The sequence below is a fragment of the Mytilus trossulus genome, chromosome 3 (assembly GCF_036588685.1).
Source record: "Mytilus trossulus isolate FHL-02 chromosome 3, PNRI_Mtr1.1.1.hap1, whole genome shotgun sequence".
Taxonomy (NCBI): domain Eukaryota; kingdom Metazoa; phylum Mollusca; class Bivalvia; order Mytilida; family Mytilidae; genus Mytilus; species Mytilus trossulus.
In genome coordinates, this window is record NC_086375.1 from 65,041,879 (window position 1) to 65,055,607 (window position 13,729).

A 13,729-nucleotide genomic window follows, 5' to 3' on the forward strand; every position below is an offset into this window, starting at 1 on the left:
ATGATAAAACTGAAGTATAAACTAATTACAGGAAACAACCGAAATACATTACATAACCTGACAAATGCAACACTTAAAATAGTCACATCCGAATAAGTTTAAACCTCAACGCCAAGTGACGTCATATTTGAAATTGTAAAAAAATGACAAAAAAAATGACGTCACATTTGAATGAATAAGATAGAATTAGGATTGGTTTAAGATTATATTTGAACTAAATACTAATATTACATTTAATAACAATGCACATTTCAATACTTAGTAATAGCGAACTAAGGTAGCAATTAACTATATTATAAGGCTATGTTCGGTTAGTTTTGAATCTAACTTCCAACGTAAAACATCGTACAAATTACGTTGAACAAATTGAAATTAATAAATGAAGGCGGTGATTAATGTTCTTTGCCATAACACATGAATATAATAGAAAAGACGTCAACACATTTGACAAAATCAGATGAGAATTAAAAAATATAACATTAAACATTTAAACTAAATACAACTAAATACATGAATTTGGGATAGATAAGTACCGTAACACGTCTTATAGTAATGCGAATTTTCACTCAGCAAAACAGTCACAATTGGGAATGAGTCACGTTTGGCAATTAAAAGATTAGACGACGTAATGACAAACTACAATATATCATGTGGTAAAAATGTCCTTAGCTGGTCAAAGACACATCGTATGGATCCACCAATTCGTGATGGTGTCCATAAAATTTACGGAGTCTCAATTTTTTATCTGTCCTCCTCATAACTTTGTCGGAGCAGTTTCTGCGTAAGGAGCACACTTCTGTATATTAAGTCCGTATAGTTTGAACAAGCACGAGAATAACGTATCAACTGTGATATGTAAACACCATACGAAGGGGCAGAGGGTATGTTACTGCTGAGAAAAGGGAAGATAATTGGGAAGTTGAAATCGTCCCGTTTATCAAACATTTTCGTGTGAAGTCGTTCATCTGCGTCAATATTGAGGTAAAGATCAAGGTATGGAGCAGTCCTTCTAGTATCAGTAGTATCCTTAATTTCAAGTTCACTGGAATATATGAGATGTAAGTATTGGCTGAAATATGGGTTATTCAATGATAGAACATCATCAATATATCGGAAAGTAAAATTAAAGAATTTCGCAAGGTGCTTTTTCTTTTTGTCATTTAGAAGGTTCTGAATGAATTCTGCTTCATACGAGTACAAAAACAAATCGGCCAGCAGGGGTGCACAATTAGTACCCATTGGAATACCGACTGTCTGTTGAAATACAAATCCTCCAAACTTAATAAATTTGTTGTCGATCAAAAAGTCCAGCATTTTGATAATATCAACTTTAGTATATTTTTTGGAAGGTTCAGTGCGATTCTTCACAAAATATGAATTATTGTAACCCAAAATAAGAAATTTGTATCTACGATTCCCATTATTATAGAAAATGCTCTGTTTTATGAGATGGTGAAGTCGATCTTTCAACTGAGCATGGGGAATAGCAGTATATAGCGTAGAAAAATCAAAATTATTTATGTTGCTGCAAAATTGCAAAGATTGTGATCGAAGATTAAGCAGTAGATCTTTCGAGTTTTTGAGAATCCACATCTGAGAAAACGACGGTTTCCTATGTGATCAAGAAATGATAACCCGTCCGAAGTAACAAAGGTCACATCTTAATTTTTGTGGTTCATGGCTCAGACGTAAGTTTTCTGTGAAATGCTATTTGTCGTTTCGTCCTTTGCTGTTGTCTATTGTGTTATCTGTCATTTTTTAACTTATAACTTTGATTGTCCCGTTGTACTTTTTTTCTTACTGTGAAGCTGCTTCGTGAATTTCTATGCCAGACCTGTGTAGGCAAATTCTCATGGGATTACCTCAAAAAAAGTTACCGTAGACTATGAAGAAAAACAACTGAAATCACCACATGGTCACCGTTTTTCATTGGTGTATGAAGTGTTTCTGTTTCTCTATGTTTTTCTTTCTTGAAGGCATTCAAAATTAGAAGTAGATCCATGTGGTGTAATTGTTCTTCGTCAGACATCGCACCTGGTTTCGACGTGTTATATAGTAAACTGTAGATAGGGTGTTCTCTACCATCTTGGATCGTAAAATTGTATATCTTTACAAAATATGCAAATTTTAAGAAAGGAATGCAACTGTTTAGTGTGTTACTTTATCTTTTAAATAAAAAATGACATGTGCTTTGTGTTATTTCGACTTTTTTAACAAATACATTATACATTGCAATATAAGGGAAGATCACTCATATAAACTTAATTTAAGTAATGTACATTTTATAAACATATTTGCTTTAAAGCACACTCAACAAAAAATTCCTTGACCTCAATTTTTATTTGAATTTTCTACTCTCTGAAATTACATTATAAAAACTATTTTCTAATATTACATTTTAAGATTCTACAGTCAATTTAAAGTGTTTTTCATATTCACACAAAATTAATGTTTCCTTGTCACATAATCGTTTTAAAAAATCTTACATTTTTCACAATCCGTGATCCATACTTTATGGGATTTGTTTAAATAACATGACTTGATTTACTGTAACTACATTCAAAAATTTTAATCAACATTAACATGTTATGTCGCAAAAAGATGAAATTGACACTACAAGTTGATTGAATGTAGACTTTTAATCTATAAGTCTGCATATCTCAAAAAAATACATTTGATTATATGTCGGGAATACTGTCTGAAAAGTATGTTTCTCCATTGTTAATATGTTTGTACATATCATGATTCTATGCGCCTGGTTTCCTCAAAACATAAACTGGGTCTCCAATCTTGATTATACCTTCTTTATCTATTGCTGTGTTAATACCAAATAATGGAGAATCGCCGTAAGGTTTTGTTTTTCTAAATCTGAAATTTTACACAAATCATTATGAATTCTACAACTATAAATATTTTATAAGTATATCATTTTTAAAATAAAAGGGCGGTTTTCTATTTTAGTGGCAAAAGCGACGTTCCTTGGTGTATGCAAATGAACTTTTCTTCAACAAGTTTCTTCTAAGATGTTGAAATAATCAAAATATTGAGAGATTTGCTTCACAAGTTTTCATACCCAAGTGCTTTAATCATCAATGCAATTTTTATAATGAAATTGGAGCTTACTTTCTGAGTGTTTTCAATGGCTCGATGTTAGGGTCTCTCTTCCCGTTCGGGGCGACAGTTATCAGTAAACACCTGCAATGAACAGGTGCAATCATATATACTTCCAGATAAAAACAAATCAGAGTTCACATACTGCATGCATTATCATCACATCACATTTCGAAAGTAGCAGCAAAGTTTGCGAGGTGGTTATAATAAAATCATAAACCAATCAGTAAAGATGACTATATCAGACTATAACATGTGATGAATGTAGAAACAATGGTAGGAAAAAATTAATACAAGCTTTAATTATAAGATTACATCGAATATAAAAATCAAAATTCGCTACAACGAGAAAAAAGTTACCTCACATACTATGATATCACTTTGCAAAAGAGTAGATAGCGACTGAACACTTTTAATTTTATTCAAGCAACTATATGTTGTTCAAATTTATTCCGTTGTAGTCTAGTTTTATTTGTAAAAGAAATCTCAGTTTCCGTGGTAGACATTTAACATTAGACCAATAACTATAGACATACGTTTATATATAGACAGCTCAGAAACTTACAAAACCTTTGAATAGACTTATTGAGAAGGGATATAATTACGATACTGTTGTCAAGTCATTAAAGATTGCATATTTTGGCGTTAATATTGAGTCACTGATAAGGTCTTTGCGTCGGAACTAAACACATTTATTCTAAAAACAGTTGTTGGCATGACACGGGTTATGTTCTTCTCATATATGTTAGGATGGTATGATACTAAACCCCTAACGGGAAGGGTTGTGCCTGATGGTCATATGATGAAATCATAATCTTTCAGTCAGTTTAATTGAAGTCTGGAGCTGGCATGTCAGTTAACTGCTAGTAGTCTGTTGTTATTTATGTATTATTGTCATTTTGTTTATTTTCTTTGGTTACATCTTCTGACATCAGACTCGGACTTCTCTTGAACTGAATTTTAATGTGCGTATTGTTATGCGTTTACTTTTCTTCATTGGTTAGAGGTATATGGGGAGGGTTGAGATCTCACAAACATGTTTAACCCCGCCGCATTTTTTGCGCCTGTCCCAAGTCAGGAGCCTCTGGCCTTTGTTAGTCTTGTATTATTTTAAATTTAATTTCTTGTGTACTATTTGGAAATTAGTATGGCGTTCATTATCACTGAACTAGTATATTTTTGTTTAGGGGCCAGCTGAAGGACGCCTCCGGGTGTGGGAATTTCTCGCTACATTGAAGACCTGTTGGTGACCTTCTGCTGTTGTTTTTTTTTTTATTTGGTCGGGTTGTTGTCTCTTTGACACATTCCCCATTTCCATTCTCAATTTTACAGCCATACAGAGTAAGAAGAAGTTAAACGCAGGCATATTCATATGCAGATTTCAACTGGACTTCTCTAATGTCGTGGTTAAACCAATTTTTTTCTAAGACCATATCAATGCCTCCAACAATAACCTTACCTTGGGTTTGGTTCTAGTATTCGCATGTATACACTTTCACCAATTCTCATCTCCAGCCAATTGTCCTGAAAAAAGGTTTCAATGGAAGGGATGTACAGATGTACTATTTCGTGAGCAATACGAAAGAGTGTCGCTAGTGGATCAGCACTTACCATTTGGGAGAACATGTCATCGAGTTTATCCGATGAATTTTGATGGGGTTTGTGTGCTTTTTTGTGTGGTGCTTTTATGAATGTTGGTAGTTTTCTTTTCACTTACGATTTTTAACTGACCCTTTAGTACCTTCTTACATTTTGATGTCTCCCTTTGACTTTCATCTGCTGGTTTCTATTTTTTCTTATTCTTTTCATACAACCTTTCCGGGTCCTAACTTTTTAGAAAGGCTTTTGACATTTGACACATGGATATAGCACCTCAAGACGATGTTAAGCGTGCAATGGAAGATGACTTTTGAACTTTGAACCCTTTCCCTTTGGCTTTCAAGGTCACATAAATAATTTGTATATGTCCCTCAAAACCATACAGGACTATTCAGTGTAAGTTTGCTTGTCATGGCGAGACCCTTTCGATGCAACTAAGAGTTTTTCCCTTGTAGCAAGCTCCTCCTCTTGTATAATTAATCGTAAATGTGTCACAGATCACCATCATAAGCCATATTTAGTCTTAATTGTTTTGATAATACCTTTCTAGCGCAACGTCTTTTTTTGTGTGTTTGAACAAAATCCGTCTTTAAAGTGTTCAGAATAATAATTTCCCCAAGCATTTCCTTTTCCACGCTTACACATATTGCATTTCCTGTAAACAATAGAAAAGGATGCTCACATTTATGGATGAAAATGTTATATCTTACCTCGTCATACGCAAGAGATCCATTTATTATGATATTTGGTCGAAAGTTTCCCATGCTAACTGGGTTTGCTAATCGGCTGTTCAGATCTTTCAGTGAGTTTTCGGATGCTATATTACACATGGAAACTTCAGAAAAAGTCACCTGAAATGTGAAATAAAGGATTCATTGACGACTTATGAGGATCAGTTTCAAGTGCACAATTAGTGCATTAATATATATAAGCCTTCCACAAAATCATCTTTAAAATAATCCTATAATATGAATCGATGTGGATCTTATTTTCAAAGTATGCATACAATATTTTAACAATTATATTCGTAAACAAAAGTTTGTATTGAACTCACTTTATCGGTTGTTTCTGGTACATTTAACCATGGTCTTGGAGCTAGTTCACTAACATCTCGCTTTGCCATACTTTCCGTGGATACCACGATGTGTAATCCTTTTGTATTTAGATATTTACTAATCCATTCCGAGGCTTCTTTTCCACAAAACATTGCTGTCATTGCCTTATATCTAGGTCTGTTATGTAAAACAAAACATGTCATGCAATACGCTGTCCTTTTATGTATGTTTTATATGTTTGTTTTAATGATAGTGTCTCATACGTCGTTTTTGGCTGGCATCCTTTTACTTAAATGTTAAGTTCTTATGACTTTATGTGTATTTTACATTAATTTGTAGGATCCTTTACTATAGATAATTTAGCTGATCTGTAACAATAACATCTTCATGCCTTATATATCATGTACTGTAGTACGCCGCTAGATTAAAAACTGACGTGGAAAGGTAACATATGGCCACCGAAAGCTCTTTTTTTGAGAGCCCAGGTGGTCGTGTGGTCTAGCGGGACGGCTGCAGTGCAGGCGATTTGGTGTCACGATATCACAGTAGCATGGGTTCGAATCCCGGCGAGGGAAGAACCAAAAATTTGCGAAAGCAAATTTACAGGTCTAACATTGTTGGGTTGATGTTTAGACGAGTTGTATATATGTATATATATATTGATATTGTAATGGATGGTGATACTTTAATAAAATAAATCTTATCTTATTATCTTATACTATGCATATGCTATTTGCTGTTCAATCTATCTTCATGCCATTGTATTAACTGAGACAAGAATATGGTAAATATGTATAACACACTCGAAAGAACTAGTGATGGTTTATATCTTTCTAATATATCAAGGTCCACAGTAATAATATAACGCTGGAATAAGAACCCACAGAACAAACGTTGGAAAAAACGATGAAAAAAAAATATACGTGAATCCATTTATTTATACCAATTATAATTGAAAAATACCAATAACCAATGATTTTTAAATCCCTTAATTCCATTCATAAAAATAAAAATGGTAATTTTTGGAGAAAAAAATCAAATACAATTTATTAATAGAACTTACTTGCAATCCATGAATATGGATGGATCTTCTTTAGGATTTTTCTCCAACTCCAGAGTTGGCATTCCAGGCGCATCAAAGCAAAGCTTATTGCCAAGAATGCTTGGTGTTATAAGTGCCATTTTCGGTTCTTGTTGGATGTTGACTTTTACACCGTCATCTCTGACGATCATCCAGTGTCTAAATATACACGGAGAATAATTGTGCTTTAGTACAACGCTACGTCTTATTGTGTTTTTAACATGCTTATTGGTGCAATGTTCATGTAAACCCTAATCATTCCTCTATGAAATTCTAGTGTCTTTTATGGCGAATAATTTAGCTTTGCATCGGAACTAAACACATTTATTCTATAAGACAGTTGTTGGCATGACACGGGTTATGTTCTTCTCATATATATGTTATGATGGTATGATACTAAACCCCTAACGGGAAGGATTGTGCCTGATGTTCATATGATGAAATCATAATCTTTCAGTCAGTTTAATTGAAGTCTGGAGCTGGCATGTCAGTTAACTGCTAGTAGTCTGTTGTTATTTATGTATTATTGTCATTTTGTTTATTTTATTTGGTTACATCTTCTGACATCAGACTCGGACTTCTCTTGAACTGACTTTTAATGTGCGTATTGTTATGCGTTTACTTTTCTGCATTGGTTAGAGGTATTAGGAAGGGGGGGGGGGGTTGAGATCTCACAAACATGTTTAACCCCGCCGCATTTTTGCGCCTGTCCCAAGTCAGGAGCCTCTGGCCTTTGTTAGTCTTGTATTATTTTAATTTTAGTTTCATGTGTACTATTTGGAAATTAGTATGGCGTTCATTATCACATCCAATAATTTATAACTTGAAATATCAAGTATTTTGGGAAAATGTGGTATACTCCTGTTCTAGATAACGCCATTGCTAAAGACATACATAGCAATCACAATAGAAGGTTTGTTTCTTTGGTTCAAAACTTATTTAATGTAACAAGCAAGCACATATTCCTGCAACCTTTTTTTGGATATCTCACTATATATTAGATCTAAAATGTCTCGCTTACCTGTCAGTAACACCGTCATGCTTCAATCCACCTCTGGTACAGTTCGCTGACTGTAGAGAAATTGCTCCACATGATTTAGCAGGATATAAATCCAATGCAGTAATGTTCCCTACAAACTCATATTTGGCGAGTTTCTTTAACCTCCACAAAGATGCACCAATATATTTAATTGTGCTTGCAGCGGCTAAAGCTAAAACCAAATTAAGTGGATCGTCAACTGTCATGGCGAGTCCTAAAGTTTGTATAAACTGGCCGATAAGAATTTTTTCTTAGGATAAAATATTTAGGTTGCGATACTCAGTCTGTTTCTTTACGTTATTTATATGTTCAATCCGGAACTGACAATAAATAGGTCAAGCGGTAAGGAATTATAAATTCTTTACGAGTTCATTAAACATTTGGAAAGTTTAAAAACGTACGGCGAAGTTGAAATTGTCACTTGTAATGACTATACACTTATAAATCCCGCTATCACCGAGAACAATCAATAGGTTTCTTATATAATCTGAAACTATCGTAATATATTATGTCCTAGATATAATATACAACATTGAAGTTAGGTCTCCTGTTATCATGCCTCTATGTCGAGTTAAAATTTCGGTTTACCTTACAGTTTAATTTAGGATCTTTTTCCGTTCGCTTCCATATCATGTCAACTTTTATAAGAATAGAAAAATAATAGGGTCACAAATTCAACATTTAATTATTAAATTGACTTGTCAAGGTTAAATTACAGGTTAGCACTATAATATACATAACTATTAATTTTTCATCTTTGTTAAGTATGCTTAATTCTTTCTCACTTTTGTACACAGTTGTTTTCCTGCATTTTGTGTTGCAAAATACTAGAAGTATCCATTTTCAATTCCTATTATAGGGTCTTTATGCTGGTTACTTATTCCTTATTCGTTACTTGTTTCCTTTTCGTTACTTATATCTTATTCTTTATTAGATACTTATTCCTTATTTGTTTCTTATTCCTTTATTATTCAATTTCAAAATGCTTAATAAAACGATATGGAAAATATAAAATGTATTAGAAAGATTGCTCTCGCTACCAAAGTTTATCAGTCTTGCTTTCTTTTTTTTATTGTTATCCCGCAATGTACAGATATTGTACTAGTTAATTAGGACACAACTAAGTGTTGGGTTAGGATTATTTTGAAAATGTATAATACAGAATAGAAATTAATGTTCTGCAGCACAAACTGCATAAAAATATTTGGTACAAAAGTGAAGGAAACAACTAAGCAGACATTACAACATATGATTTAATCTGTAAGAAAAAATAATTTCTACATCCTCCACACAGTACGATAGCACATGCACTTGTTTTTATCCACTGGAAGGTGGAGTTTATCATGTGATATATTTCTATTTGTATCAATCTAATAAGTTCAGCCTTTTTTCCACAGATTTTTTTTATAGTTTTATCTTATGTTGTACTGATACACCGCTGTCCAAGTTAAAGGAAGGTTGGATGCTTACAAAATTGTTTAACCCCGCCACATTTTGTTATACAAATGGTTGTTAGTTTTCTCATTTTTTTTTATATATATATTTCAAAGACATACGGTATGGGGTTTTCTCATGGTTGAAGGACGTATGGTGGCCTATAATTCTAACTTCCACTTCATTTGAAGTTTGGTTGAAGGTTGTCTCATTGACAATCATACCACATCTCCTTATTTTTGTAGTATACCCCATTACTAATTGTTGGGTGTATGTCACTCAGTTGTTGGTTGTCTTCTATTTGGTATTGTCGGTTTGTTTTTGAAATATGAGTTTGACTGTCCCTTAGGTATCTTTTGCCTTTCTTCTACTACACATTGTGACAAAACTGACAAAATTATTATAATCATCAGGATTGTGAAATACGTACCATCATTATAAACCATGTTCACAGCCACTCGTCTCAGATCCCCCCCCCCCCCCCCCCTAATTCAACCTTTATATAAAGGTATATATAGGGGGAATCTGAGACGAATGCCTGTGGCCATGTTGACTTATTTATAGAACTTATTGTGCTGTACAATTCCGCTTTGAAATAGTTTCTGCAATAAATGCAAATAGATTAAATTCATCTTTCATGGTCAATAACTCCTTTTATGTTTCAATTGACAATTTCAGCTTTGTGATTTATTTGTAGATCTAATTTACAGTGTCAAGCACTTTTTGCTTTACTATTCCTCTTAATTATTTATAAATTCTGCTAACATGACAAAAATTGGTTAAAATGTCTTTCAAGGACAATAACTCCTATATGTATGGCAAGCCGTTTTGCTATTTATTCTTTTTTTTTTTTTTTTTTAACAACAAATATAGTCTTTATTCTAAAGATATCTTGTTACAATTATACTTCACTGTCCAAGCGCCAGTGGAGTATTCCTGTGAAAAAACTTCTGAGTTGCCAGGAACATACTCAGAATATAATAAACAATATTACATAAACTATTACAATATTTTCAACTTATTCTATTAAATCAATTTCTTCAAATTTATGAAAAATACATTTTCAGAAATTATTTTGCTTTCCTTCATAACCCTTCTTAATTCCTTTATAAACAATTCATACACATCTATATATTTCAATTTTTGCTCTGAAACATAGTATGACTTGAAAATGCAAAAACCTAAAACTGTCAAAAAATAGTTAAAACCATAATAACCTTTATCTGATATTTTGTATCCAAATACTAATTGTTTAACTGATATCTTATTTTTAAAATTGAGTTGTGCAAGAAGATGTTCCACTTTATCCCAAAAGTCTTTTAAAAAAGAACATGTTATAAAGAAATGAAAGTAATCTTCCTCTTCTGTTTGACAAAAATTACATTTACTATTAGTAGAAATTTTCCATTTAAATAGTAATTGCTTTGTGGGAATAATATAATTTAGCAGTTTCCATCTAAACATTTTCATCTTATTCTCTCTTAAAAATTTAAATATAAAATCGTTTACGAATGACATATTTGGCTTGCTATCTAGCTTTAAATTTTTTGTCCAAATATTGATACCAATCGGCTGTGTATACTTCTGATCTACTAGACTATTATATAACATTTTATTAAAGATATCTTGTGCTTGTATTTGTTTATTTCCCCATCTCAAATTATCCTTATTAATACTAATTTTACTCTTTAAAGAGTTTTCTTTAATTAGAATTTGCTGCCATTCCTTTGGGATGGAAGATTTTAATATTGTAAACTCTGCAATCCAATTAGACTTATTGCTTAATTTTTCTAAAATAAAAGCCTCTGATAACTTTCCCTCACGATCAAGTATGTCGTTGATGTAAATCAAACCACTTGCTACCCAGTTTTGAAAGAACAAACTTTTGTTACAATGTTTAAAGTATCTATTTCCCCAAATAATCTGTTTTCTTATATTTGAAAAATGATCTTTAAATTTTGTAAAACCTCCCCCTGTTTTCACCCAGCTTGAAATTACTTGCAAATAAAAGTCTGGTATATTTTCAAATTCTTTTTATTCTTACTTCAAGATATCTCATAAACTTTATAAGATATCTTATATAGTTTATAAGATATCATATATAGTTTATAAGATATCATATATAGTTTATAAGATATCTCATAAAAATGAAATTTTATAAGATATTATAGGCGATATCTTATTTAGTTTATAAGATATCTCCTAAAGTTTATAAGATATCTTACATAGTGTATATGATATCTCCTAAAGTTTATAAGATATCTTATATAGTTTATATGATATCTCCTAAAGTAATTTTTGGTGCCTCCTTTCTAATCCTGACTTTTGTTGACTTCTGATTTTTCCCCCCATATGATGTTCTTACTTTTCTTTTTTGGAATTGAATTAAATTTTATCGTTTGTTTGATATTGGTCTTTTCTAGAAAAAAAAATGGGGAATATGTCCATGGGATACAGATGATGCCCCTGCTTGCATGCAACATTATAAAGGGACATAACTCAAAAATGGTAAAACTGATGCTACCTTAATTAAAACTAAATCTGTGTATCGTGGTTAGAAACATTGGGTATAAGATACCTCACAATTAGTAAAGGCAAACTAAAGTTAGAGAATGGAAACATTTGTAAAGGGGCATAACTCTAGAATGATGATAGTGACGCAACGAAAATTCAAACTTTATCTGTGTTTTATGGAAATTAAGTATAAGTTTCATAACATTTGGTTGAAGTCTATGTAAGTTAGAAAACATAAAATTCAGCATTTTTTTCATTTGTAAAGGGAAATAATTCTAGAATGGTAAAAGTTATGCCACCAATATTCACACTTGATCCGTGATTTAAGGTAATAAGCATGGTGTACAAGTTTCATAACCTTAGGGTGAGGCAAACTCAAGTAAGAGAACAGAAACCAGCTTGATACGACAGCTCTGAATTTGGATTGTGATTAAATAGTTGACACAGCATAGGTTTTCGACACATTATGAATTTGGTCTAAGAACTTAAAAAAATTAAATTGGACATTTCCCTTTTATGGTCCAATATCAAAAATCTAAATACATGGTTAGATTCAGAATATCAATGTGAAAGTGCTTTAATTCGTGGGTATCAATTTTCGTGGTTTGAGCATTATTTACATGTTCGTGGGTTTTTGAATTCATGGATTTTAGTTTTCTAAAAAAAAAAAAGGAAAAATGGAAGCCTTTAGAAACGAAGGTAACAAACAGTCTGGATTGAAGGAAATTTCAAAATAAAAATTGACCCGTGTAAATGGCAGTGATAACACTAATTAACCCATGATAAAGTGATCAACTGATTAAAGACCATCAAAGTTGTTAATTAGGCCATAAACATGTCACCTAAAGAAAACACTAACATAAACAAATGCTATAAACGTATCTTGAATTGTCAAATATTTTTTATTAAAATCAAGCCTAGCATGGAATTATTATTTCCCGTATGTACGTTAACTATGAGAGTATAAAATGAACACTTAATCTTACCAATACCGGAAATCTGACTTTCATCGATCAAACTTATTTTTTTATGAGAATTTAAAGATCAAAAGTTTAGGCAAGTAAAGATTAAATGGGTATAATCCTGCATGGGGTTGTAGTTCTGCGACTACTATTAATTAAAAGTATTCTCAGATTTGGCGTTATTCAATTTATTCTCTAGATCATATCAATACGTAGTCAAAACTACCCATGGGGATCTTTTCATACCTTGATTTGGACAATGATTGTTTTATTTCGTTGGACACTTAAATTCATTGATAAAGTCATTCACGAAAACCACAAAATTGGTACCCCCCGAATAAAATTACTTTCACAGTATATTCATTTTTTTTTAAAAATCAAACAAAGCTTAATTTTGGGACCCTGATTTGGACCAACCTGGAAAACAGGCCCATAAAAAAAATCTAAGTACATGTTCAGATTCAACATATCAAAACCCCCAAGAATTCAATTTTTGTAAAAATCAAACTTAGTTTAATTTTGGACCTTAATGAAAACCAATTTAACAAAAAAAACAGGATCAAAAACTAAGAATCTAAACACATAGTTTGATTCTACATATCAAATAACCCCAATAATTATATTTTAGATGAAATCAAACAAAGTTAAATTTTGGATCCTTTTGGCCCCTAATTCATAAACTGTTGGGACCAAAACTCCCAAAATCCTAACTTTCCTTTTGTGGTAATAAACCTTATGTTTAACTTTCATAGATTTCTATTTACTTATACTAAAGTTATTGAGTGAAAAACCAAGACAAAGGCTTAATTGGACCCTTTTTGTGGTCATAAACATTGTGTTTAAATTTCATAGATTTCTATTTACTTAAGTTTCTGTGTGCGAAAACCAAATGTCTTTGGACGACAACGACACAATGCCAATATACGATCGCAAA

The 13,729-nt window shown here is 32.1% G+C and overlaps 1 protein-coding gene across 1 annotated transcript; it reads right to left on the reverse strand.

Moving 5' to 3' along the window:
* Window positions 1–2,330: 2,330 nt before the first annotated feature.
* LOC134712128 (mitochondrial amidoxime-reducing component 1-like) lies at window positions 2,331–8,453 on the reverse strand. The gene is made up of 7 exons (XM_063573302.1): window positions 7,868–8,453; window positions 6,829–7,005; window positions 5,765–5,942; window positions 5,421–5,561; window positions 4,571–4,635; window positions 3,124–3,195; window positions 2,331–2,868 (listed from the first exon to the last, which is right to left on the reverse strand). Exons 1-7 carry the CDS (start codon window positions 8,089–8,091, stop codon window positions 2,748–2,750), a joined length of 978 nt encoding a protein of 325 aa, XP_063429372.1. The 5' UTR covers window positions 8,092–8,453; the 3' UTR covers window positions 2,331–2,747.
* Window positions 8,454–13,729: the final 5,276 nt, after the last annotated feature.

Coding starts and splice junctions, on each gene's coding strand:
- LOC134712128 (XM_063573302.1), bottom strand. CDS start 8,091: ATGACAGTTGACGATCCACTTAATTTGGTTTTAGCTTTAGCCGCTGCA. Junction 7,006..7,867: donor CATGACGGTGTTACTGACAG/GTAAGCGAGACA, acceptor GTGTATATTTAG/ACACTGGATGATCGTCAGAG. Junction 3,196..4,570: donor ATACTAGAACCAAACCCAAG/GTAAGGTTATTG, acceptor TGTTCATTGCAG/GTGTTTACTGATAACTGTCG.